The 25786-nt window shown below is 37.6% G+C and overlaps 1 protein-coding gene across 3 annotated transcripts in view; it reads left to right on the top strand.

Annotated features, from left to right (window-relative positions):
- The window catches only part of GTF2H1 (general transcription factor IIH subunit 1), a 58220-nt gene that overhangs the window by 8890 nt on the left and 23544 nt on the right, over positions 1-25786 (top strand). For 2 of the 3 annotated variants that reach the window (XM_077114175.1, XM_077114173.1), the window contains exons 2-7: positions 3678-3845; positions 10411-10603; positions 11526-11691; positions 22314-22407; positions 23737-23886; positions 24050-24129. In XM_077114175.1, the coding sequence (XP_076970290.1) occupies positions 3692-3845; positions 10411-10603; positions 11526-11691; positions 22314-22407; positions 23737-23886; positions 24050-24129 (837 nt within the window). In that variant the 5' untranslated portion in view covers positions 3678-3691. Of the gene's footprint in view, positions 1-2535; positions 2774-3677; positions 3846-10410; positions 10604-11525; positions 11692-22313; positions 22408-23736; positions 23887-24049; positions 24130-25786 lie in introns of all 3 variants that reach the window. The other variant, XM_077114174.1, reaches the window with a different exon arrangement.

Here is a 25786-nt window from a genome sequence, read left to right on the forward strand (position 1 = left end):
ACCGCTTATAGTATATGGGTGTTAAAGCTATGAAGAATATAAAACAACATGGGAAAAGGTTTTCAGTGCTAAGTGAAAAACACAAGATAATTGGTTTGAATTTATTTCATGAATACAGTTATAAGGTGGTACAGATAAGATAAACGCAATTTAAAATGAAGAAAATTGATGTTAGGGTTGTGGGATTATGGGAATTTTAAAATCCTTCTTTATTAATTAGTGAGCTTAAAAACATTTGTCTTATTAGCCTTCATCTTAACATTTACAAATACCCACATAATACAGAATAGCTCCACCTGAATGACTCACCACCACACCATACTTATATCCAGAACTGGATTTCTTATCTTCACTTTAAAACCTTTTCTTATTTCTACAGATGGCACCACTGTACTCTTGTCATTAAGGCTTGGAATGGCTGTGGGCAAGCAGCCGTGATACCTCTTTCAGCATGTTTGAGACCCCTTCTGGTCCCTCTCTTCAGTCTTTCTCATACTGTCCTCAGTTTAATTTCCTCAAATACAAATCACTTCAATATCCAGAAGTCTTAAGAAGTTCTCTACTGTGTACCACGTTGGCTGGTATCCTCTTCCACTAATTGGCTCTGTTTGAAACATCCCACCAATCCTTGTCATAAACTTTATGTTACAGCCAGAGCAGAATGCTTGCCATTCCTAGAGAGTCTCAAGCCTTTGCCCCAAAGGCAAAGGGAAATAATGTCCATTTCCCTTTGCTTTTTCCGTTGAAATCCTCTCAAGTCTTCAAGACCCAATTCATACTAACATGTTATACGTGCAACAATATGGTGAATCTAAAAGACTTGTTAAATGAAAAGCCAAACACAAGAGTATATACCATCTGATCCATTTATATGGAATTCTAGAACAGACAGAAATTAGTCTATAGTGATAAAAATCAGAAAATGGTTGCTGGAAAGTCAGAGGAGAGAATTAACTGGAATAAGGATCTGTGGAAACTTTCAGAGGTGAAGGAAATGTTCTAGATCATGTTTTGGGTAGTGGTTATGTGGGTGTGTACCATTACCAAAATATATCAAACAGAAGAACTGAAGAGCTGTACATTTTGTTGATTTAATTATATCTCAGTTTTTAAAAATTACTGAAGACAAGACAAATACAGTGGCAAACCATTGACAAGGCCTCCCATGTGAAGAAATTGCCTCTGAGTCCTAACTCAAAATATTTTTTCCTCCCTTTTGGGGCTTCATGCATTTTACTTTGTACACACTAACAACACACGTGCACACCCTGCTCACTAGACTGAAAGCTCTTTGAAAACAAATTGCTGTTGACTGTTCATCTTTCATTAACCCCTAGACTCCTTGACTCAGTATAAATGTACTGAAACAAATGTATTTACAGTGACTCCTTTCCTATCCATTCTTGAGGTGGAGCAGTTAATCCTTTGTGAGGAGACCTATAAATGCAGAGATCCTCATAACTGAGGTCAAATCAGGATTTCACTTTTTTTTTTTAACCTGTGTCTTTTATTTCCAAATCAGTGCTTAGTGAAAGAAATGGTAGTTTTTTAATCCAGTGATTTTTACATTAATCCTAAAGATGTTGGTTTAAGAAGTGGTTTGTTTTTATTTTTCAGATAACTATGCAAAAATTGCAGATTTCTATTGTTGTTAATGCCTTCCACTCTTTGTAATGCTTATTTTTCCATGCTGTACAAACAGATCCTCTTTAGTCATTTTGAGTAATTAATGGTAGATCTAACATTTCATTATCCCCATTTGTTTTCTTTTAACCACTATGAAAAGTTTTTTAGTAAAGCTTCACTCATTGGCTCGAGGCAGAGTTGATTCTTACGACACCTGGATATGCTAAGTTCTTTTAAATTATATTAAATTTTTATTTTTAAATCATTTCTTTGAGAATGAAAACCAAAGTCATAAATTCACCACAAGTGAAATATATGTGGCGTTTGTGTTCCAGCTGTCCTCATTGCAACCCAGGGCAGATATCACCACCAATCATGGCCTCTTTCCCATTGAGCTCAGACAGCCTCAGAGTCCTTTTCAGACTTATAGTCAAGGCAACCATAGTCAAGCCTTGAAATAGACATTAAGTTGGGTGATATTTTAAGTTTATTTTTTTATTAGAGAAGCAGTCATGGGATTACAGAACAATCATGCATAAAATATAGGATTTCTTTGTACTACCCTGTTATTTACAGCTTGACTTAGTGTGCAACATTTGTTACAGTTTATAAAGCACATTTTTATAATTGTACTGTTAACTGTAGTTAGTGGTTTAACTTAGTGTTCTCTGTTTTTGTAGTGTAGTTCCATTGTTGTTTTTTTTTAAGTTTTCTTCTGTTACCATTATACAATCTAACATTTCCCCCTTTAGTCACCATCAGATTTATATATTTCAGTGCTGTTAATTACATTCATAGTGTTGTGCTGCCACCACCACCATCCTGTAAAATTATGTTTTAACCTCTTCCTAGAAATACTAGTGACATTAAGGTTCTTTATGCAGGAGTCCCTTTCTTTTCTGCTTTCAGCTTTTGTTCAGTGATTGGAAGACAGGATAAAGATGTAGAGATTGCCTGAGAGGGAGCTTTTCTAGGGATTCAGTCATTATATCCTTGTTCCTGCCAAGGTAACATCCAGAGTTTCAGTCTCCATCCTGCAGTTATTTCTGCATATGTGTCATGACAGAATGATGAAGAGCTCTGAAGTAGACAACCAAGGTTCAAATTCTATCTTTACCACTTCTCCCATCTTAAAATAGGAGTAATAGTGAGTATCTTGGGGTATTTCTGAGCATTAAATGAAATAATACTTTTATTCGGATAGTAATAAGTGCTCCAAAAATGTTTGCCATACCTCCCAGCCCACCCCCATTGGCCTCCCAGCAATTCTTTGAAGCTTTCAAAGAAGCTGTTCTAATCCAGAAACTTAATGAAGGACTATTATTGGCTATTGAAGAGCAACCAGTAATATAAAAGGATGTGGACTGAACATTTAAGACAACCAGGATTTGGGGAATGGGGTGGCTCAGCACACTGTTTCCTAGATTACTGGTTTGCCTTATACAGATGAATCAGCCAAGACATGAGAGCAGCTGAAGATATTTGATTGTAAAATGATACAAAAATAGCATCTGAACTGTTAAGCATTGAATTCTTTTGGTCTTATTTCAGGCAGGTAGGAAGAAACTTAGACCAAAAATGAGGAAACTTGGGTGTGGGTTGAACTCTAGGAGTGACTCTGGAAAGATCACTTAAATTCTCTGACCCTTAGTTGTTTCAGTGTGAAGCAAATTTGAACTAAGTAGGTTCCTGTATAATTCCAAAGTTCTACAATTCTAAATAGAGATTAAATAAAAGGCCACATATTTGTAGTCGAATCATGTATTTGACATTTAAGAATATCACTGAGGAAAACTTTTTTTTAGACATGGGAAAACTTTTTTTAGGTCGAAAAAGAAGGGTTATGTGTTATGTAAATTCACACCTGTGGTATGAGCCAAATGAAATTTGAAATTAAAGGAATAATTTCATACAAGTTGAATGAGGAAGAGCTTTTCCCTCTTGTTAATTTCCTACAGTTTAAGTTTTAAATTTGGGAGAACCTAGAAGTCAACAAATCTGACTGTAACTAATATATGAAACATTTTTTCTTTATTTTTTTCCTCTTTTAGCTCTTCTAGATACCATGGCAACTTCATCTGAAGAAGTTCTGCTGATTGTAAAGAAGGTGCGTCAAAAGAAGCAAGATGGAGCACTGTACCTCATGGCAGAAAGAATTGCTTGGGCACCTGAAGGCAAAGATAGATTTACAATCAGCCATATGTATGCGGACATTAAATGTAAGCCAGCTTTTCTAAGGTCTGATGTATGTCATTTTTGCCAGTAAGTTTGTAAAACTTTTTAATGTGGTTATTAAAAAACCTACAGTGACTATATAAACAGAGTTTTGTGGGTTTTTAAATTACAAAATCAAACCATGTGGGTATAATTATAAAATTTTATCACAGGTTATACTATTGTGTGACCTGCTCTTTTCACTTAACAATAGAACATGTACAGCTTTACATATGTGGATCTGGTATATCTCATATATAGATGTCCATATATACCTTCTTTTAAAAGTTGCAAAATACTCCACTAAGTGCATTGATAATCATGTATTTAACCAGCCCTCTGTTGAAGGATATTTAATAAGTGTCCAGAATTTTGTTTTTGCAAACAATGCTTTGTTGTAGATCTGTGAACTTAAATATTTGTTTGCTTGTGTATGAGTGGGATACATCCCTACAATGAATTTACTGGTTCAAGTGGTTCATACATTTAATATGCTGAAAGATGATGATGTCAGAATGCCCTTCAATGAAACTGTACCATTTAAGCAAGTTATCTAATTAACCTGTGCTTATGTTGCCATTATCTATGGAGATGATAGACTTTATTTTGAATATGGATGACAGAAATACAGTGTAATATTTTAAAATTTTTCTCTTTTTGTAATTTTCAAGTTTCAACATTAAAATCAAAATCTCATCTTTCAAAAATTTTTTAAGGTTAGCTTTGAATGTATTACTCAGAAAGTATGCTATTTTGTGGCTCCATAACCGTTAGGTTTTAAAAGCATCAGGTGAATCCCGAGATTTAAAACCTTTACTCTAGAAGGAATTTCTGAACTTCACCTAACTAAAGATCTCGAATAGGAGAGGAGGTGATGTGGGCAACCAAGAACTTGATAAATTGTGACATCCTAACTCTGACCATTAATACAAATTTGTTGGTGTGCATGTGTGTGTGTGTGTATGTGTGTGTGTGTGTATGTGTATGTATGTACGTATGATTCTTTCCTAGATAAAATCCTGTTTAGATGTCAAGGAACTTGATACCTCCTATGCTGGTTTGAAAGGATGTATGTCCCCTAGAAAAGCCATGCTTTAATCCTAATCCCATTTTGTAAAGGCAGTCGTTTTTTCTAACCCCTATTCATTATTGTGAATTTGGAACTGTAATCAGAGCTCCCTGAAGCTGTGATTTAATCAGGAGTGGTTGTTACGCTAGATTAGGTGACAAAATGCCTCCACTTATTTGGGTGGGTCTTGATTAGTTCCTGGAGTCCTATAAAAGAGGAAACATTTTGAAGAATGAAGAAGATTCGGAGAGAGCAGAGAATGCTGCAGCACCATGAAGCAGAGAGTCCACGAACCAGTGACCTTTAGAGATGAAGAAGGAAAATGCCTCCCGGGGAGCTTCATGAAACCGGAATCTAGGAGAGAAAGTTAGAAGATGACACCTGTTCGCCATGTGCCCTTCCAGCTGAGAGAGAAGCCCTGACTGTGTTTGCCATGTGCCTTCTCACTTGAGAGAGAAACCCTGAACTTCATCAGCCTTCTTGGACTTCTTGCATCAGTCTTTCCCTGGATGCCTTAGATTGGACATCTCTATAGACTTGTTTTAATCAGGACATTTTCTCAGCCTTGGAACTAGCAACTTATTAAATTCCCTTTTTAAAAAGCCATTCTGTTTCTGATATATTGCATTCCAGCAGCTAGCAAACTAGAACACCTCCCAAAACAGACAGCTCTCATATGCAAGGGCTCAATTTGCAAATGCCCTTTGTATATGAATTGCTGCTTTAGCCCCCAGAGTTACTCTACTTTGCTGTGGGAAATGACCAAGATCCCCATCCTCTCCACTGAAATAATTTATAGAATCTTAATTTTTCAAAAAGAAATACTTTTTAAAAATTTATCATAGTTGAGTACTGCTTAAGCTTTAAGGTTCTTTGACCATTATCCTGATATAAGTACCTCCTTTTAAGTCTTTGTTTCTGGGGGAAATGCATCACAAGTTCCTGATAATAGTCTTAAAAATTAAAATTTGTACTACAATGCAGTCATAACTAGGAACTGCCGTATTAGCATTTCTCTTAAATGGAAAGCTAGCCCTATGGCTTTACAAAGCACACACTCACTGTGCTACCCACGACTTGCAATAAAGAATGCATGTTTCTCCTGTTTCTTGACAATTCTGTTCAACCATTGGGGAAGCAGTAGCATATCTAAATCTAGATAGATCTACTACAGATCAGTTGTTGTTTTAAGGCCAAATATTTAATTTATTTCTGAAAGAAGCTGTTTAAAGTATCAATAATAAATTACTAAAGTGAAAATCTGCAGTAGTTATCATAGCTGAAGTTAGCTAGTTAAAAAGCTTCAGATGAAGGCCTCTCAGCGGCAGGAGATAATATAGAGCAAGGATAAAACAGTGTCTGAGAAAAAATTTCCTACGAAGGAGTGGTTGTTCCGGAGAAATGTGATAATGGAACATACTGTCTCTTGATGTAAATTGCTTCACTTTGCTACTTCATATTTCATCTAAACTTTTGGTCTGGAAGCATTATCTTCATTTTCAAAGTTTCCATTCGTTTAAGGCTGAATAGGTCTGGGCCAAGATGAGAACTCTCATTAGGGTATGTGTCATCACAAGTCACTCATCCAATGAGACAAGGCCATTGCCATCTCTGTTTCCTTCATGAAAAGAAAGAAGCACTCCTGTTGCTAAGAGATGTGCTCTTTCATAATGCAGCTTCTCTGTTATGTAGGTATATTTTATTGATTCCAGCCCCAGTTTTTATGACGGAAATCTCCAAAGTAACAGAAAGATTGAAAGAATCATTTAATGGATACCTATCTAAAGAATCTGTCCTAAATACTACAGTTATTAACATTTTTGCCATATTGCTTTATTTTGCATATTTTCTCTGTGTACACTTTTACTGATGATATTATAATATCATCTTACCAATGAAATTTTTAATAATAAATATATAGACCATTGTTAGATTTCCCTAATCGTTCCGGTAATGTCTTATTACGGCTGGGGTTTTGTTGTTTTGTTTTTTTTTTTGAAATCAGTATCGAATCAATCTAGGTTCATGTTTGTAGTTATTGTCTCTCAAATAGTGTAGCCTTACAGAATATCGCATATTCTTAAAAATGTCTCATTGTCTCTTTAAGGTTTTGTTCAATTTATTCATGTATATCTATATTTCTTATCAATTGAAAGTCTAATCTAAAGGCTTGATTATATTCAACTTAAATATTTTGGGAAAGAATACTTCTTAGGTGGTGATGATTATTTCCTGTTCCATCACCTCGGAAAGCATTGTCCCACTTTTAATGAATTTATCACTTGGTATTCTAGTTTGCTAGCTGCCAGAGTGCAACACACCAGAGATGGATTGGCTTTTAATAAAAGGGGATTTATTTTGTTAGTTCTTCAGAGGAAAGGCAGCTAACTTTCCCCTGAGGTTCTTTCTTACATGGGAAGACACAGGATGGTCTCTGCTGGCCTTCTCTCCAGGCCCCTGGGTTCCAGTGACTTTTCCCAGAGTGACTTCTTTCTGTATCTTCAAAGGCCTGGGCTGAGCTGCAAGTGCTGAGATGAGGAATGCCGAGCTGCTTGGGCTGTGCTGTGTTGAACTCTCTCATTTAAGCACCAGCCAATTAAATCAAACATCATTACAGCAGGCACGCCTCTTAGCCGACTGCAGATGTAATGAGCAACAGATGAGGTTCACGTACGTTGGCTCATGGCCACAGCAACAGAACTAGGTACCTTCACCTGGTCAAGTTGACAACTGAATCTAACTACCACACTTGGTAAAAATAGTGACACAAGATCTCTAATGTAAAATTACGTATTTCCCTTTGCAGTTAGTAGGCATACTGTTTCAATTTGCTAAGACTGCTGGAATGCAATATACCAGAAAGGAATTGGCTTTTGCATAGGGGATTTTTTAAGTTACAATTTACAATTCTAAGGCTGTGAAAATGTCCAAATTAAAGCACCAACAAGAAGTCATCTTCACTCAAGAAAGCTGATGCCATCCAGGATACCTCTGTCGGCTGGGAAGGTAACTCACTGGTACCTGCTGGTCCCTTATTCCTGGGCTCTGTTGTTTTCAGCCTCTGTTTCCTGTGGGTTTTCCTCACTTGGCTTTTCCGGGGCTGGATTTCATCTCTTAAATTCCCTTGGCTCTCCCCAGGTTCTGGCTTGCTTTGCATCTCCAAATGTCTAGGTTTGTGTTGGCTCTGAGCTTTTCCCAAAATGATTCCATTTTGAAGGATTTCAGTAAGTGAGTTAAGACCCACCTTGAATGGGCAGAGATACATCTTCATGGAAACCACCTAATCTAAACAATAGGTCTACCTCCACAATACTGGATTAGGAGAAAGAACATGGCTTTTCTGGGGTGCATAACAGTTTCAAACCAGCACACCTACCATGGGCTGTATTCTGCGATTTTCTGAATCATGACAAATCATTTTTTATTTTTGATAATATTGACTGAAGGCATCTGTTTAAGGTGAATTCAGGCTCCTCATTGGCTACTTAGAAAGTCTTAAAGAGGTGCATCCCAGTTAAATGAAACAAATGCCTGTTAATATCAGGATGTGGAAGCAGTGAGAGGAAATGCCATTAAAAGAATGCTGGAATAAGAATTATACAGAATTTTTGTCCTGGACTCTTATAAAGCCAGTTGAAAAGCTGAACTTCAGGCTCCAGAGATGCATCATGGAAATAGAGAATCTCTAGTGTAAACCAGATTTTGCCTGGATGATGTGAGCTGACAGGACCCACAGGCTCTGACCAGCCTGCTCTACTTATGAGTCTCTCTATCACCCAGTTCCTCAGGAGCTGCTGTATTTTCATACTTGCTTCCTTTCATCAAAACCTTCCATAGATGTGTCATTTTTCTTTCATCCTGAGCCTACCTCCTTCTCCTGTGTCTCTTCCTACAGCTCATTACTAAAAATCAAGAGATTCATATACAGAATGATGAGTACATGACAGTTTATTGATGGCTGCTGGGAGTAATTCCTTTTTTCTCTTTTTCTCCCAGCGACAGAGCCAGGTTATTGGCACAGGTTATTCAACCCCTAAGCTAGACAGCCAGTATCATTTTTGCTGGTCTATACAGACAGTGGGGGCAGGGTTCCAAGGTGAGTATGGGTCATTGGGCCATCCTGGTTCCCAAGCAGCCTGAGCAGCTTCCAAAAAAAGTATGGCATCTTAAGTCTACAGAGTAACCTCTATCAAAATTATTTGTGAGCCATTTCATGCTTTGGGGTTTTTTTTAAATAACAAACAGAAGGAAATCATCCCAGATTCTGTCGTTCCGAGGAAAAGAGTGGAAATTTCAAGTTTCTGAGATGTTTTTAGAGTAACCAACCTGTCATTTATCTATAGGAGGAGGGTCCAAAAAAGACTTGACTCAGAGAATGTGCAGTAGGAGGGCTGGAATGTGCCCCAGGCAGAGGCAGGCCTCCAGCAGTCCTGAGCTGTGCTGGGGTCCTGGGTAGAGTCGGTATCACCTTGGTTGTATGTGACAAACACTCTATTTCTGGATTCCGAGCTCCATGTCTGTAGTATAGCATTCCCTGTCTTTCACTCATCCCCACACACCATGGAGAAAGAATTATCTTAAGAATAGCAGAATTAACTTGTTGCTGTCCGCTATTTTGAGGATGTGTGAGTAATAACCTAGGAAAGGGTTCCGGCGTCTCAACCCTGTCATCTAGGGAAGGGACAGTTTTATTCAGAAATGCTTTACAGTTTATGTTTAGGAACTCCCCTTCTTGCTTCCACCTTCAATGCTTATCTTTTTTTTCTTCTTCTTCTTTCACTCCTGAATCTTTACTCTTGAGTCCCTTCTCAAAGGGCTGGTCACTTGGGGAACTGGCACTCTTCTGTCCTGTATCCCTCATCCACTTCTTTTCCCCATGTGAGCACCCTCTTTTCTGTATCTGTGGTGAACCATGTCCTGACTGTAGCTCCTCTCTGCTACAGGGAACCTACCGGAATTGACAAGCTGTCCCTGAATTAGTCTGGGTCTGCTGAAGCCACACACTCATACCTAATACTGATGCACTTTATTTGTCAAAAGAAGAAAAAGGTTTTCTTCTCGTTTTGAAATTCAACAGAACAGTCCTGGGTGCTATTAAAAACAACATGTACCCTTCAGGTGTATCTGCTTTCAGAATGATAGTACTTCCTGTTTGAGAGAAGAAAATAAAAATAAAAAGATCACTTGTTCTCCAATCCTGTATTTCTCTCCCTCCCTCTCCCTTTCCCAAAAAAAAAAAAAAAAAAGACCTAGGAAAAAAATAAATAAATGAAAGGATGCTGAAAAAGGGAGCAGAGTGTTAGCAGTGAATTTGTTGAACCATGCTGTAGTTATATAGAATTTTTTGAGAAGAACACATTTCTACAAGAGCATCAAGATTGAAACAGGGCATCTGAAGCCCAAAGGAATTCTGAATATTCTTAAGAGAAGAAGTATCCTATTGTATTGCAATTTCTGCAGCCCGAATGTCTATATCTAATTAGCCTAATGCTTCTTTTTAGGCCAGAAAATCAGTCCAGAAGGAAAAGCCAAAATTCAACTTCAGCTGGTCCTGCACGCAGGGGACACAACTAACTTCCATTTTTCCAATGAAAGCACAGCAGTGAAAGAACGAGATGCAGTGAAGGACCTTCTTCAGCAGCTGCTGCCGAAATTTAAGAGGAAAGCAAATAAAGAACTGGAAGAGAAAAACAGGTGAAGGGGAAAAAGAATAATGTTTTGAAGAGATGCTCTCTCTCTTCAGTCTCTACATAATATCTTTTTACTTCTCACCTCTTGGGCCACTATAATGTAATGTAGGAAAATATTGGCTTTGGTGTCATTGTCTCTGTGTTTGATTCTCAGCTATAGCACCTTACTAGCTGTGTAGCTTTGGGTGAATTACTTAATCACCCTGAGCCTCATCTGTAAAATGAAATTAATAATATCAATCTTATATAACTTTTCTTTCATTATGTAAGGAGGGCATAGGAATATTTTCATTTTATATTGTATTTATGAGAATGTTCTAACCCAGCAGTTGAATTAACTGCCCCAAACCTTACATCTAAATATCCACATAGTTGAAATTAGAACCTACCAACTAGTGATGCTAAAGTCCATTCTTTTCCCAGTTCTCTGTCACAGAGTAGATATTAAACTATTAGAAGTACAGTTTTGAACAAGAACCCTCAAATAAATTATTTTATGAAAAAGTGAGACTACATGGAAAAATAATGACAATTTCTGACGAGATTAATAATTCCATTACCAGTGTCATTACCGAAGTCTTTTCAGGCCATCAGTGCATATGGCTCCAAGTGTATATCACCAGTGTATGAAAGAATGCAGTCAAATACAAATCTTTGTATCATTAGGATACAGAGATGAGGAAGACCAAATCCCTGTTCTGAAAGAGTTTAGCCTTTGGTTTTTCAGATTTACCTCTTTATTTCCATTAAATTTGTTCCTTTAAAAATGAAGTCAGCTCTAATTATTAAAGATTGGAGCTAAATGATCTCTGCTGTTCAATCATAGGATAATAAAAGTAGTGTATTTCATGTTGAAGTATTTTTGAAATGTCTTATTGGTGTTTTCTTTCAGAAATTCAATTACATTCAATATATTTTTTCACTAGAATGCTGCAAGAAGATCCTGTTTTGTTTCAGCTTTATAAAGACCTTGTTGTGAGTCAAGTGATAAGCGCTGAGGAATTCTGGGCCAATCGTTTAAATGTGAATGCAACGGATAGTTCATCAACATCCAATCATAAGCAGGATGTTGGCATTTCGGCAGCATTTCTGGTATGTGACCCTTCTAGATTTCTGAAGAAAAAAAACTGTAAACTCTGATGTCTGAATTAAAGTAGATTAAATCCTTGGTATTCTAAAATATTTGTAAGTCATATACAGTATTTTTTTAATTTATGATTATTTTTACTAGTATACTTGGTTTGAGGCTTTTACCCTAGGATGCTGGAAGTCAAATGGACTTTGAATGAAACTTCTAGAAATTGGATTTATACCCCTAATGTTTCTAAATAAAGAGCTTTCTGATACCTCTCCACCACCCCACCACCCTTTAGTTGAACTAAAGTTGGTTTTGTTCCTCCTTTCAGCAAGAGAAAGTGCATTATGGAACCTTGAGATGTTTCAGCAAGAGTGTTGGAAGGGCCATATCAGATTTGCACTTGGGTTAATTGATTTGAGGGTAGGTTAAAGGCAATGTGTGTTTTTTTCAGGACTGTCTCCTGTTTGAAAACAGGAATGATTCTCTGATTATCTAAATAAAACTCATCTCCAGGACGATTGGTCTAGAGCAGCACCAGTTATTTTTATAAGCCAGAAGAGGGAGATGGTTAGTGTTTTGTGGCTTGAACAGTGTTCATTTTTTGTCTGTGTTCAGACATTATTATGGAGTGGATTTTTGCGTGTCTTAATTCATCATGGTAATATAGTGGTCTTGTCTGATATCGATGTTCTGTAAAATTGTTTATGTTTGCCAGGAGAGCATTGTGACCCAGCTGAGGGGTACCAGCCAGCTCCTGAATGACAAGGACTGTTCTTCATACATTGGAATGACATGTAGGGACAGGAAATGAGCTGCAAATTGCATTCTGTTGGATGAGGTCTTCATGGTGTCTGCTGTGGGCCTTGAATCTGGGCTGATTCTCTTAGAGAACAACTGTCTCAAGGGTTTACAGCTTATTTTCATCAAACAATTTTTTATCTGCTTTTTTTGGACTCTGAGGGCATTTTTCTCCTCCAGGAAAGAGTCTGTACCTTCTTTGTATTTCCCAGAATCTCTTCTCTAGGACTTTAACTTTCTGTTTTAATTTTGGATACTGTAGCATCATTCAGTTCTATTAAGATCTTCTCATTGGTTTTTCTTTCAAAATTCAGATGTAATCACAATTGAGCTATCATTGAATCTTGCTGTTCTGAAACCTGAGAGCGCTTGCTGGCTGGATACTCTGGCCTTGCATCCATGATAGCACATATTTCATCCAGGTCTGCGAAATAATCTGATGTAACTCTTTTTTCCTATACCCTGGTTGTTCCCCCTGATACGGGCTCCAGAGGTGTACCAGAGTCTTTTCTGACTGCTGCGTCTTCCTCTTGGGGTAATAGTTGTTCTTATTGAACAAAATTTCACCCTTCTAACAAAGGAATGTCGATACTACAGGGTGTTGAAAATAGGTGGAAGACCGTAAGTACATGGAACCTTGAATAGGGCATGAGATTTTGTAGGTTTGTCCAGAGGGATGCCCCAGTAAATCCCAGAGTGATTTGAACAGTGAATAAAAAAGTGTTTGCAAAATCCCCTTAGGGGAATGGTGAGAAAGAGGGAAAATTCAACTTCTCCATTTGGAGAACTCCTGATATTCTCGCAAACAGTGGGGACAACCAAATCAATAGTCTGAGCCCTCAGTCTTCAGGTTTGTTCATATGAAACTTAACCCCACAAAAGATAGACTAAGCCTACCTAAAATTAGACCTAAGAGTCGCCCCAGAGAACCTCTTTTGTTGTTCAAATGTGGCCTACCTCTCTCTCAGTCAACATGGTAAGCAAACTCACCGCCCTCCCCCTCTGTACATGGAACATGACTCCCAGGGGTATAAACCTCCCTGGCAATGTGGGACAGAAATCCTAAAATTAGCTGAAACCCAGCATCAAGGGGTTGAGAATGCCTTCTCAACCAGAAGGGGGAAGAGAGAAATGAGACAAAATAAAGTGTCAGTGACTGAGAGATTTCAGAGTCAAGAGGTTATTCTGGAGGTTATTCTTACGTATTATATAGATATCCCCTTTTTAGATTAAGATGTATTAGGGTAGAGGGAAGTGCCTCAAACTGTAGAGCTGTGTTTTAGTAGCCATGTTTCTTGAAGATGATTGTATAATGATACAGCTTTCACATTGTGACTGTGTGATTTGTAAAAATCTTGTGTTTGATGCTCCTTTTATCTACAGTATGGAAAAATGAGTAAAACGTGGATTAAAAATAAATAATAGGAGGAAACAAATGTTAAAATTAAAAATATATATATTAGATAGATGGAAATATTAGTACTCATTGAGAGGGAGAGGTAAGGGATATGGTGTGTATGAGTTTTTTCTTGTTTTTCTAAAATGATGGAGATGTTCTAAAAAATGATTGTGGTGTGAATATACAACTGTGTGATGCTATTGTGAGCCATTGATTGTACACCATGTACAGAATGTTTGTGTGTTAAGAATGTATGTGCTTGTATGTTGTATCAATAAATTTTAAAAATATGTATTGATTGAAAAAACAATCCCACCCTTCTTCCATTCTGTTCTTCCATTCTTCAATTCATAGAAACCTAGTTAATCCTTCTGTTCCCTGTGGTCTTAACAGGGGACACTTGGTAAAATTTAGGCAGTGTGTTCTAGTTTGCTAGCTGCCGGCATGCAACACACCAGAGACGGACTGGCTTTTAATAAAAGGGAATTTATTTTGTTAGTTCTTCAGAGGAAAGGCAGCTAACTTTCCACTGAGGTTCTTTCTTACATGGAAGGTACAGGATGGTCTCTGCTGGTCTTCTCTCCAGGCCCCTGGATTCCAACAACTTTCCCTGGGGTGACTTTTTTCTGCATCTCCAAAGGCCTGGGCTGAGCTGCAAGTGCTGAGATGAGGAATGCCGAGCTGCTTAGGCTGTGCTACCTTGCACTCTCTCATTTAAGCACCAGTCAATTAAGTCAAACTTCACTCATTGCAACAGACACGCCTCCTAGCTGACTGCAGATATAATTAGCAACAGATGAGGTTCACGTACCATTGGCTTATGTCCGCAGCAACAAGACTAGGTATGCTCACCTGGCCAAGTTGACAACTGAATCTAACCAACACACAGTGTCTGGTCACGTTTCATAAACCTTGGGTGGGTTTACTTGCTAGTCTCGTGCTTTAAAAAGAGTGACTAGAAAGCTGGGCTTCTCTGGGACAGCCAACCAGGCACCTGCTGAAGGCCCCTCCAACATGGTGGTCTCAAGGGGTCATATTTTCTTACATGGTAACTCAGGAATCCCCCCAAAAATGTGTTCTAACAGAATGAATGGAAAGTGCCAGTTGCTTAGTGTTTATAAACTTGGCTCCAAGTTGTCCCAGAGCCATGGGTGCCTCCCTGTAAGCTCTTGTCCTAACCATTGGACCCTTTCTGATACCTTTTAAAATGATTATATTTTACTTGTAATTCAAAATTAAATGTATAATGACCATCATATTTTAGGAAAAGTAAGATTTAGAAGTTGTATCTGAATAGAGAACTGAGAATACCTTACCAATGAAATTAGAAAATGGGTTTCACTTCTGAGCTAAGATGGCAGCTTAGCAATGTGCGCGTTTTAGTTCATCCTCCAGAACAACTACTAAATAACCAGAAACAGTACAGAACAGCTCCTGGAGCTACATCAGTGACCAGACACACAGCGTACCCCAGCATTGACCAGCTGGACCGGCTGTGAGCCCCCCCAGAACTGTGAGTTCCCCAAGCCACAGCGACTAATTACTCCACTAATTACTCTTCAACCTGCTGGGTCTCACCCTCAGGGAAGACTGACTCAGGTGACTCTTTCCTCCTAATAGGAGGCCACTTGGGTCTGGGAAAATCCGGCTGGGGTCTATAATACCTAAGTAAACCCTCCTAAGGGTGGGGGGAAAAAGGCACCATACAAGCAGGGGAAGAAACAAGAAAACAAGAACTGAAAAATTCTCTGTTAAACAAAACCTAAGCTAGAGGTCCAGATAAAGCTGAACTGAATGTCAAAGAACAGATAGACAACAAATTCATACCCCACAGGCTGCTTCCCAGAGGGGAAAGGAAAGAGACTTTACCGGCAGTGGGGTCTGAGCCCAAACACATACCAATTGTGGAATTAACAAATTCTGACAATTAAAAATAGGCCCCCAGCTCAGATGAACCTGGTCAAAGCGAGGTTGCTCATTTTTGCCCTGGCGCCAAGGGGGCAGGGCTGATGGAAAAAGAGAGAGAGAAAAAAAAAAGAGGTTTTGTGGCTGTGTTTCTACAAAGGCTTGACTGCCTTTGGATACAGCGGCAGAGCTTCTCTGGAGCCTGTGCCTTCCCCAGGGGAGGGGTGAAGCCCAACTGAGGTGGAATCCCTCCCGCAAGGAATTCAGACTCCAGGACTTGGTAATTTGAAGCCATTAAAACCAGCCTACAACCTCTCCTCTGTCTCCACCACACCCCCAGCAGGGAGAATCTGCCAAAGTTAAAGGTACCACATCATCTTATGCTGATGGGACCTGCAGGCAGACAAGCACCACATACTGGGCAGATAGGAAAAACAGATCCCAGAGACTTCACAGGAAAGTCTTTCATCCTGCTGGGTCTCACCCTGAGGGAAAACTGACGCAGGTGACTCTTTTCTCCTGATAGGAGGCCAGTTTGGTCTGAGAAAATCCTGCTGGGGTCTGTAACACCTAAGTAGACTTTCCCAAGGGTGGGGAGGAAAAAGGCACCATACAAGCAGGGCAAGAAACAAAAAAACAAGAACTGAAAAATTCTCCTCTGTACAAAACCTAAGCTAGAGGTCCAGATAAAGCTGAACTGAAGGTCAAAGAACAGATAGACAACAAATTCATCCAGCATGAAAACCCTAGGTAAAAGAAGTGAAAGCAATCTCCAGAATAAACTAATTAAGGTAATTAAATGCCTAGACTCCAGCAAAAAATACAAATCATGCTAGGAAAATTGAAGCTATGGCCCAGTCAAAGGAACAAACCAACGATTCAAATGAGATACAGGAGCTGAAACAGTTAATTCAGAATATATGAACAGACATGGAAAACGTCATCAAAAACCAAATCAGTGAATTGAGGGAGGATATAAAGAAGGCAAGGAATGAACAAAAAGAAGAAATCGAAAGTCTGAAAAAAATCACAGGACGTATGGGAATGAAAGGCACGGTAGAAGAGATGAAAAAAACATGGAAACCTACAATGGTAGATTTCGAGAGGCAGAAGGTAGGATTAGTGAACTGGAGGATGGATCATCTGAAATCCGACAAGAAAAAGAAAATCTAGGGAAAAAAATGGAAAAATATGAGCAAGGACTCAGGGAATTGAATGACAATATGAAGCACACAAATATACGTGTTGTGGATGTCCCAGAAGGAGACGAGAAGGGAAAAGGAGGTGTTCTAGTTTGCTAGCTGCCGGAATGTAATATACCAGAAATGGAATGGCTTTTTAAAAGGGGAATTTAATAAGTTACTAGTTTATAGTTCTAAGGCCGAGAAAATGTCCCAATTAAAACAAGTCTATAGAAATGTCCAGTCACAGGCATCCAGGAAAAGATACCTTGGTTCAAGAAGGCCGATGAAGTTCAGAGTCTCTCTCAAGTAAGAAGGCACGTGGCGAACACAGTCAGGGCTTCTCTCTCAGCTGGAAGGACACATGGTGAACATGGCATCATCATCTGCTGGTTTTCTCTCCTGACTTCTGGTTTCATGAAGCTCCCTGGGAGGCATTTTCCTTCTTCATCTCCGAAGGTTGCTGGCTCATGGACTCTCTGCATCTCATGTCTACCTCATTCTGCTCTCTCTGGATCTCTCATTCTCCAAAATATTTCCTCTTTTATAGGACTCCAATAAACCAATCAAGACCCACCCAAATGGGTGGAGACATGTCATCCCTTAATCCAGTTTAACAACCACTCTTCACTAAATCACATCCAGGGAGATGATCTCATTACAATTTCAAACCTACAGTATTGAATAGAGATTATTCTACCTTTATGAAATGGGATTTATATTAAAGCATGGCTTTTCTTAGGGGGCATACTTTCTTTAAAACCAGCACAGGAGGAGAAAAACTAATGGAGGAAATTATTACTGAAAATTTCCCAACTCTTATGAAAGACTTAAAATTACAGATCCAAGAAGTGCAGCATACCCCAAACAGAATAGATCCAAATAGACGTATTCCAAGACGTTTACTAATCAGAAAGTCAGAGGTCAAAGAGGAAGAGAGAATCTTGAAAGCAGCAAGACAAAAGCAATCCATCATATACAAGGGAAGCCCAATAAGACTATGCATAGATTTCTCAGCAGAAACCATGGAGGCGAAAAGACAGTGGGATGATATATTTAAATTACTAAAAGAGAAAACCTGCCAACCAGTAACTCTATATCCAACAAAACTGTTCAAAAATGAGGGGGAAATTAAAACATTTTCAGACAAAAAAATCACTGAGAGAATTTATGACCAAAAGACCAGCTCTGCATGAAATACTAAAGGGAGCACTAGAGACAGATATGAAAACACAGATGAGAGAGGTGTGGAGAAGAGTGTAGAAAGGAAGACTATGAGTAAAGGTAAAAAGAAGGAAAATTAGATATGACATATAAAATCCAAAAAGCAAAATGGTAGAAGAAAGTACTACCCGTGCAGTAATAACACTAAATGTTAATGGATTAAACTCCCCAATCAAAAGACATAGACTGGCAGAATGGATTAAAAAACAGGACCCATCTAGACTCTGTCTCTTCTCAAAGGACATGAGGGCAAGGATGCAAATGGAAACTTGCACACCAATGTTTATAGCAGCATTATTTCCAGTTACCAAGAGATGGAAACAGCCAAAATGTCCATCAACAGATAGGTGGCTAAGCAAACTGTGGCATATACATACGATGGAATATTATGCAGCTGTAAGAATAAAGTCATGAAGTATGTAACAACATGGATGGACCTTAAGGACATTATGCTGAGTAAGATTAGCCAGAAACAAAAGGACAAATACTGTATGGTCTCACTGATATGAACTGACATTAGTGAATAAACTTGGAATATTTCATTGGTAACAGAGACCATCAGGAGATAGAAATAGGGTAAGGTATTGGGTAGTTGGAGTGGAAGAGGTACAGATTGTGCAACAAGCCTAAATATAAAAACTCAGAAATGGACAGCACAATACTAACATACAATTATGTTAAAACACTGAATGAAGCTGAATGTGAGAATGATAGAGGGAGGAGGGCTGGGAGAGTAAATGAAATCACAAAGAAAGACGATAAAGATTGAGATGGTATAATCTAGGAATGCCTAGAGTGCATAATGGTAATTAATATTTTAAAATTTCAACTTATGTGTGAGACAAAAGCGAAAAATATTTATATCATACAAAATTTATATTTTGACTAGTGCATCTCCTAATATAACTTATGTAGATAGTTGGTTGAACAACGTAAGTACATGGAACTTTGGGTAGGACATGAGATTTTGTTGGTTTGTCCAGAGTGATGCCCTGATGAATCCCAGAGTGATTTGATCAGTGACTGGAAAAGTATTTGCAAGCCCCCTTCGGGGAATGGTGAGAGTGGGGAGAAATTCAACTTCCCCAAGTTGAATTCTTGATATTCTCACAAGTAGTGTGACAACCAAAGCTATAGGCTGAGCCCCCAGTCTTGGGGGTTGTTCATATGAAACTTAACCCTACAAAGGATAAGTCAAGTCTATTTAAAATTTAGGTCTAAGAGTCTCCCCCAAGAGAGCCTCTTTTGTTGCTCAGATGTGGCCTCTCTCTCCAGCCAACATGATGAGCAGTCTCACCACCCTCCCCCTCTTTGCGTGGGACATGACTCCCACGGGTGTGGACCTTCCTGGCAACGTGGGACAGAGATCCTGGATGAGCTGAGACTCAGCATCAAGGGACTGAGAAAAACCCTAGAATGAGCTGAGACTTAGCATCAAGAGATTGAGAGAAACTTCTCGATCAAAGGGGGAAGAATGAAATGAGACAAAGTGTCAGTGGCTGAGAGATTCCAAACAGAGTTGAGAGGTTATCCTGGAGGTTATTCTTATGCATTAAGTAGATATCACCTTGTTCAAGATGTAACAGAAAGGCTGGAGGGAACTGCCTGAAAATGTAGAGCTGTGTTCCAGTAGCCATGTTTCTTGATGATGATTGAACAATGATATAGCTTTCACAATGAGACTCTGTGAATGTGAAAACCTTGTGTCTGATGCTCCTTTTAACTACTATATCAACAGAAAAGTAGAACATATAGAATAAAAATAAATAATAGGGGGAACAAATGTTAAAATAAATTTAGTTTGAAATGCTAGTGGTAAATGAAAGCGAGGGTATGGTATGTATAATCTTTTTTTTCTCTGTTATCGTTTTTTTTCTTTTTCTGTTGTCTTTTTATTTCTTTTTCTAACTCGATGCAAATGTTCTAAGAAATGGTGAATATGCATCTATGTGATGATATTAAGAATTACTGATTGTATATGTAGAATGAAATGATATCTTAATGTTTTGTTTGTTAATTTTTTTAATTAATAAAAAAGTTAAAAAAAAGAATTACTGATTGTATATGTAGAATGGAATGTTATCTTAATGTTTTGTTTGTTAATTTTTTTAATTAATAAAAAAAAGTTAAAAAAAAAAAAAAGAAATAGGATAAGATATTGGGTAGTTGGAGCGGAAGAGGTACAGATTGTGCAACAGGCCTGAATATAAAAACTCAGAAATGGACAGCACAATACTACCTAACTGTAATACAATTATGTTAAAACACTAAATGAAGCTGAATGTGAGAATGATAGAGGGAGGAGGGCTGGGAACGTAAATGAAGTCACAAAGAAAGATAGACGATAAAGATTGAGATGGTATAATCTAGGAATGCCTACAGTGTATAATGGTAATTAATATTTTAAAATTTCAACTTATGTGTGAGACAAAAGCAAAAAATGTTTATATCGTACAAAATTTATATTTTGACTAGTGCATCTCCTAATATAACTTATGTAGATAGTTGGTTGAACAACATAAGTACATGGAACCTTGGGTAGGACATGAGATTTTGTTGGTTTGTCCAGAGTAATGCCCCGATGAATCCCAGAGTGATTTGATCAGTGAGTGGAAAAGTACTTGCAAAGTTCCCTTTGGAGAATGGTGAGAAAGGGGGAAATTCAACCTCCCCAAGTTGAATTCTTGATATTCTCACAAGCAGTGTGGACAACCATAGCTATAGACTGAGCCCCCGTCTTGGGGTTTGTTCATATGAAACTTAACCCCACAAAGGATAGGTCAAACCTACTTAAAATTAGGCCCAAGAGTCACCACCAAGAGAACCTCTTTTGTTGCTCAGATGTGACCTCTCTATCCAGCCAACACAACAGGCAAACTCACCACCCTCCCCGTCTACATGGGACATGACTCCCAGGGGTGTGACCTTCCTGGCAACGTGGGACAGCAATCCTAGAATGAGCTGAGACATCAAGGAATTGAGAAAAACCCTAGAATAAGCTGAGACCCAGCATCAAGGGATTGAGAAAACCTTCTCTACCAAAAAAGGAAAGAGTGAAATGAGACAAAATTAAGTGTCAATGACTGAGAGATTCCAAACAGAGTTGAGAGGTTATCCTGAAGGTTATTCTTAACGCCTTAAATAGATACCACCTTGTTATCTAAGATGTAATGGAGAGGCTGGCGGGAACTGCCTGAAAATGTAGAGCTGTGTTCCAGTAGCCATGTTTCTTGATGATAATTGTATAATGGTATAGCTTTTACAATGTGACTGTGTGATTGTGAAAACCTTGTGTGTGATGCTCCTTTTATCTACCTTGTCAACAGACGAGTAGAACATATGGAATAAAAATAAATAATGGGAACAAATGTTAAAATAAATTTAGTTTGAAATGCTAGTGATCAGTGAAATGAAGGGGTAAGGGGTATGGTATGTAAAAATTTTTTTTTCTGTTGTCTTTTTATTTCTTTTTCTGAATTGATGCTAATATTCCAAGAAATGATTATGTTGATGAATATGCAACTATGTGATAATATTGTGAATTACTGATTATATATGTAGAACGGAATGAGCATATGTTAAGAATGTTTGTGTTTCTTTCTTATAATATTTTTTTTAATTTAAAAATTAATTAAAAAAAAAAGTGGGTTTCAGCTAGTATACACCCCAGTGGAACCAGGTAAGTATTTATTCAGCAAAAATATGAGTACCAGTTGTACTGTGTTTTTGATTGATATCATTCTAGGTGCTTAGTAGTAAATTGAATTAATGTATCCTCTCCTAAGAAACACGTCAGTTAGATAACATCATTTTACTTATTTAGTAGCCAAGTGATTTTTAGTAACTTTTCAAGTTTTATGTTAAAGCTGCATTAACTGTCACCTTTGGCAATGCTTAAACATACCTACTTGACCATATTGGATTTTCAGGGAAGTAGATTTTACAAGTCACTAAAACTGAAACCAGATGAGGCTTCTTTCAGCCGTGTCTCCGTGCGAAAATGAAGGTGAGAGACTTACTCTCTTCCTGCAGTTCATTTAGAAAGTCTTTCACCTTTATCCAGTGTCTGTTGGGAGCTTATATTTCTTCCAATGTTCTAACTAAAATGTATATGTGGTCTTTATTTTAGGCTGATGTCCGGCCCCAAACAGATGGCTGTAATGGTCTGAGATATAATTTAACCTCTGATATCATTGAGTCCATATTTAGGACTTACCCAGCAGGTAATAAGAGTCAGTTCTTCCAGATATTTAAAATGAAGATGTTTATTGAGTTCTGTAATATATCAATGAAAAGCAAAAAACTTCACCATTATTCCTGATTAAGTACAGTAAAGTATGGCAAATACTTCTGGTTGCAGATGTGCAGTATAGGAGGGACTTGATGTTCTGTCATCAGTTCATTGGTGTGATGACTATCCCTTCTTCTCATCCGTGGTTCTTAAACTTTATTTAACCCTCAACATACCTGAAAGAAGTGATTCTCCAGAGGCATCAATGAGTCTGTCTACAGCATTCACTCAGATGCCTCCAGAGTGACTTTTCTAATCCACAGATCATTTCCTATGCAGAAGCCATTCTAGCATAGAGATTCCTTGTCCCCAGCCCTCATAACTAAGAATGTTTGGTCATTCTTTTACTAAGCTGTACTTTGTTAAACCACGTGATACTCCCTTTTCCTGCTTCCTCACTCCTGCCCCTTTAGTTCTTAGGATACATGTATATCACCGAGGACTCAGTTCAAGCATTATCTCATTGGATCTTTGAGGTATTTCCCTCTCTATAAAATCCTCATTTACTCAGACAGATATAAGCCTCCTCTTTTTTCCTGCTCTAGTGCCATATGTCTGCCTTAAAGACTTACCACATTATAAAGTAATTATTTTCATATCTCTGATAGTAATAAATGATTTACAGTTTTTGCTATGTCAGACCCTCTTCTAAGGTTTTATATGTATTAACTCATGTAATTCTCAAAACAACCCTATGATGTAAGTACTGTTATCATCCCCATTTTACAGATGAGAAAACCAGGGTATAGTGAGGTTAAGTAATGTACCCAGGATCCCACAGATAAGAAGTAGCAGAACTATAATTTTAAACTCAGGCTCTTTTCCTCCAGAGACCGTGCCCTTAACCACTCTAGATTATAACATCTAGAGTGTTGACTTTATAGTCCAATAAGCATTGAAATCTTCATATTCCTAGCATCTAATACAGTGCCTCAGACAGGTATACATTTAAATGAACAAGCAAGCAAACTCATGTCTGTCTGACTCCAAAATTCTTTGGTATTTCAACAAAAACTGCTAGACTTTTTAATCTAATGCAAAATAAAATTTTGTTTCTGATTTGTTAAGATTTATAGAGACAATGCCTCCCCTAAGATTTATAGAAGCAGTGCCTCCCCTAATCTCTCAAGTTATATTTCATCTTGGAATTGAGAGCTTTATTGTCTTATTTTTGCTATTAGTATGAATTTCAGTTGTCTAAGAGATTTTATTAAGAAATGTAAAATTCAGTATGTAACTTTGTTATGGGTTTTTTCCACAGTAAAAATGAAATATGCAGAAAATGTTCCCCACAATATGACAGAAAAGGAATTCTGGACACGTTTTTTCCAGTCCCATTATTTTCACAGGGACCGACTGAATACAGGGACAAAGGACCTCTTTGCAGAATGTGCCAAAATAGATGAAAAAGGTAAATATTTATCACTGGTATGCTCTGTATTTTAGCATTCAACTTGCTGTTCTTCACTCATTAGTACTATTAATGCTTTGCTTTTTTTTTTTTTTGGACTTTTTTGTTTTTAATGTCTGGAGAAGGTAAGACGAAGCAAATTTTTATTTCATTGTTTTTCTAGGATTGAAAACAATGGTTTCATTAGGGGTGAGAAACCCACTACTAGATTTGACAGCTTTGGAAGATAAATCATTAGATGAGGTAAGCAGCGAAATAATTTATGAGAGAAAAAAGTATTTTCCTAGCTTTCAAAATTTTTATAGTTTTAAAATTGCCTTAAGTGTATATGTTCTTCTTATGAAACTATAACACAAGTAAAATACTGTTATTAGAAGTGATTTATCAGAAGTGCATTGCAGTATCACTGTTTGCTATTAAAATGCTTTAAAGAACTGAAATTCATGTATGAGTTGCTAAAACTTTTTTAAAAGAATTTTCTAGTTCCCCTTTCAGTTCTCTTGGTAATACTGAAGGCTTAACGTGGTGATGCTTTATGCTTGATGCTTGAGCTAAACAACATTTAAACTAAAATAGCATGATGAAAAAAATAATAGACAAGGAAAAGGGAATTAACATTTGTGGAATGCCCACTACCTGCCAAAACTTGAACACTCACATAACCCTTACTCCACACTTGTCCCAACATGTTTCAGCAGCTAGACTTTTCAGCAGCATATTTGTACAGTCATTCCCTTCTGGTCAAGGCTAATTGTATCCTTGCCTCTATCTTCTAGGCCTGGAACCTGCCTTCCCCAGTTATTCCTTTCACTTTTTTGTATTTTCATTTTCTTGCCCTTCTTTTGATTCCTTTTCTGTTAGCTATGTAAACACGTTCATACTATCTTATCCCTGTTTTTTTTTTTTAACTTTTTCCCCTCATTTTGTATATGTTCTTAACACATAAGAAAACCAATGTTAAAATTTCATGCTATAGTCTAGTTATAAACTAATAAAAAATAATACTTGGTGCTTTAGGTAAATCATTTGCTTTGTGAATCTCAGCAGATTACAAACATGGCCTTCTTTAATCATCCTGAGAAAATGAAGTTTGATGAAACTTAGAGATATACTTAGTATTATGGACAATTTTTTTCAGTGCTTTTTTAAAAATATTTTAAATGAAAACGGTGGTATACTGTACATACCCTTTTGTAGCTTTCTCTTTCGATTTGCTTGTTATCAATATCAGTCCTATTTAAATTAACATAGTTAAGTACATAGACTTTAAAGTCAAACTGCCTGGCTTAGACTTTGCCATTTTTTTAACCTCTCTAAGCCCAGTTTTCTTCTAAATAAAAATATAGTAGTTCTGGCCTCATAAGATTATTTTAAAGCCCTGGTTCATAGTAAGTACTCAGTAATAATTGTTAATATTGTCTCTGTTTTAAAATGTCTACATATAATAGGATATGCCAACATTAATCCCCTATTAAAAATGTTGATTGAGTCAGTGTTTCTTTGGTGTTTTGCCTGTCCCGGGATATGGTCTTGGTTCCCCTTCTGAAGATATTCTTTCCATTCCATTGTTTTAAATGCTAATTATGTAACGATGACTGAAAGATAACTCTGGAGCTCTAACCCCAGAGCTCCAAAATCCTATATCGAACTGTCTACTTGATATTTCCACTTAGATGGAATTTCACAGACATCTTACCATGTCCAAACTGGAACTTCTGATCCCCTTTGTTGTTTTGGTTTGCTAAAACAATGATATACCAGAATGCAATATATCAGAAATGGGTTGGCTTTTACTTTACAATGAGCATTTATTAGCTTATAGATTTGCATTTCTAGGGCCATGAAAATATCCAAATTAAGGCATCAGCAGGATAGTACCTTCTCTGAAGAAAGGCTACCG

Source organism: Tamandua tetradactyla, chromosome 8 (genome assembly GCF_023851605.1).
Source record: "Tamandua tetradactyla isolate mTamTet1 chromosome 8, mTamTet1.pri, whole genome shotgun sequence".
Lineage (NCBI taxonomy): Eukaryota > Metazoa > Chordata > Mammalia > Pilosa > Myrmecophagidae > Tamandua > Tamandua tetradactyla.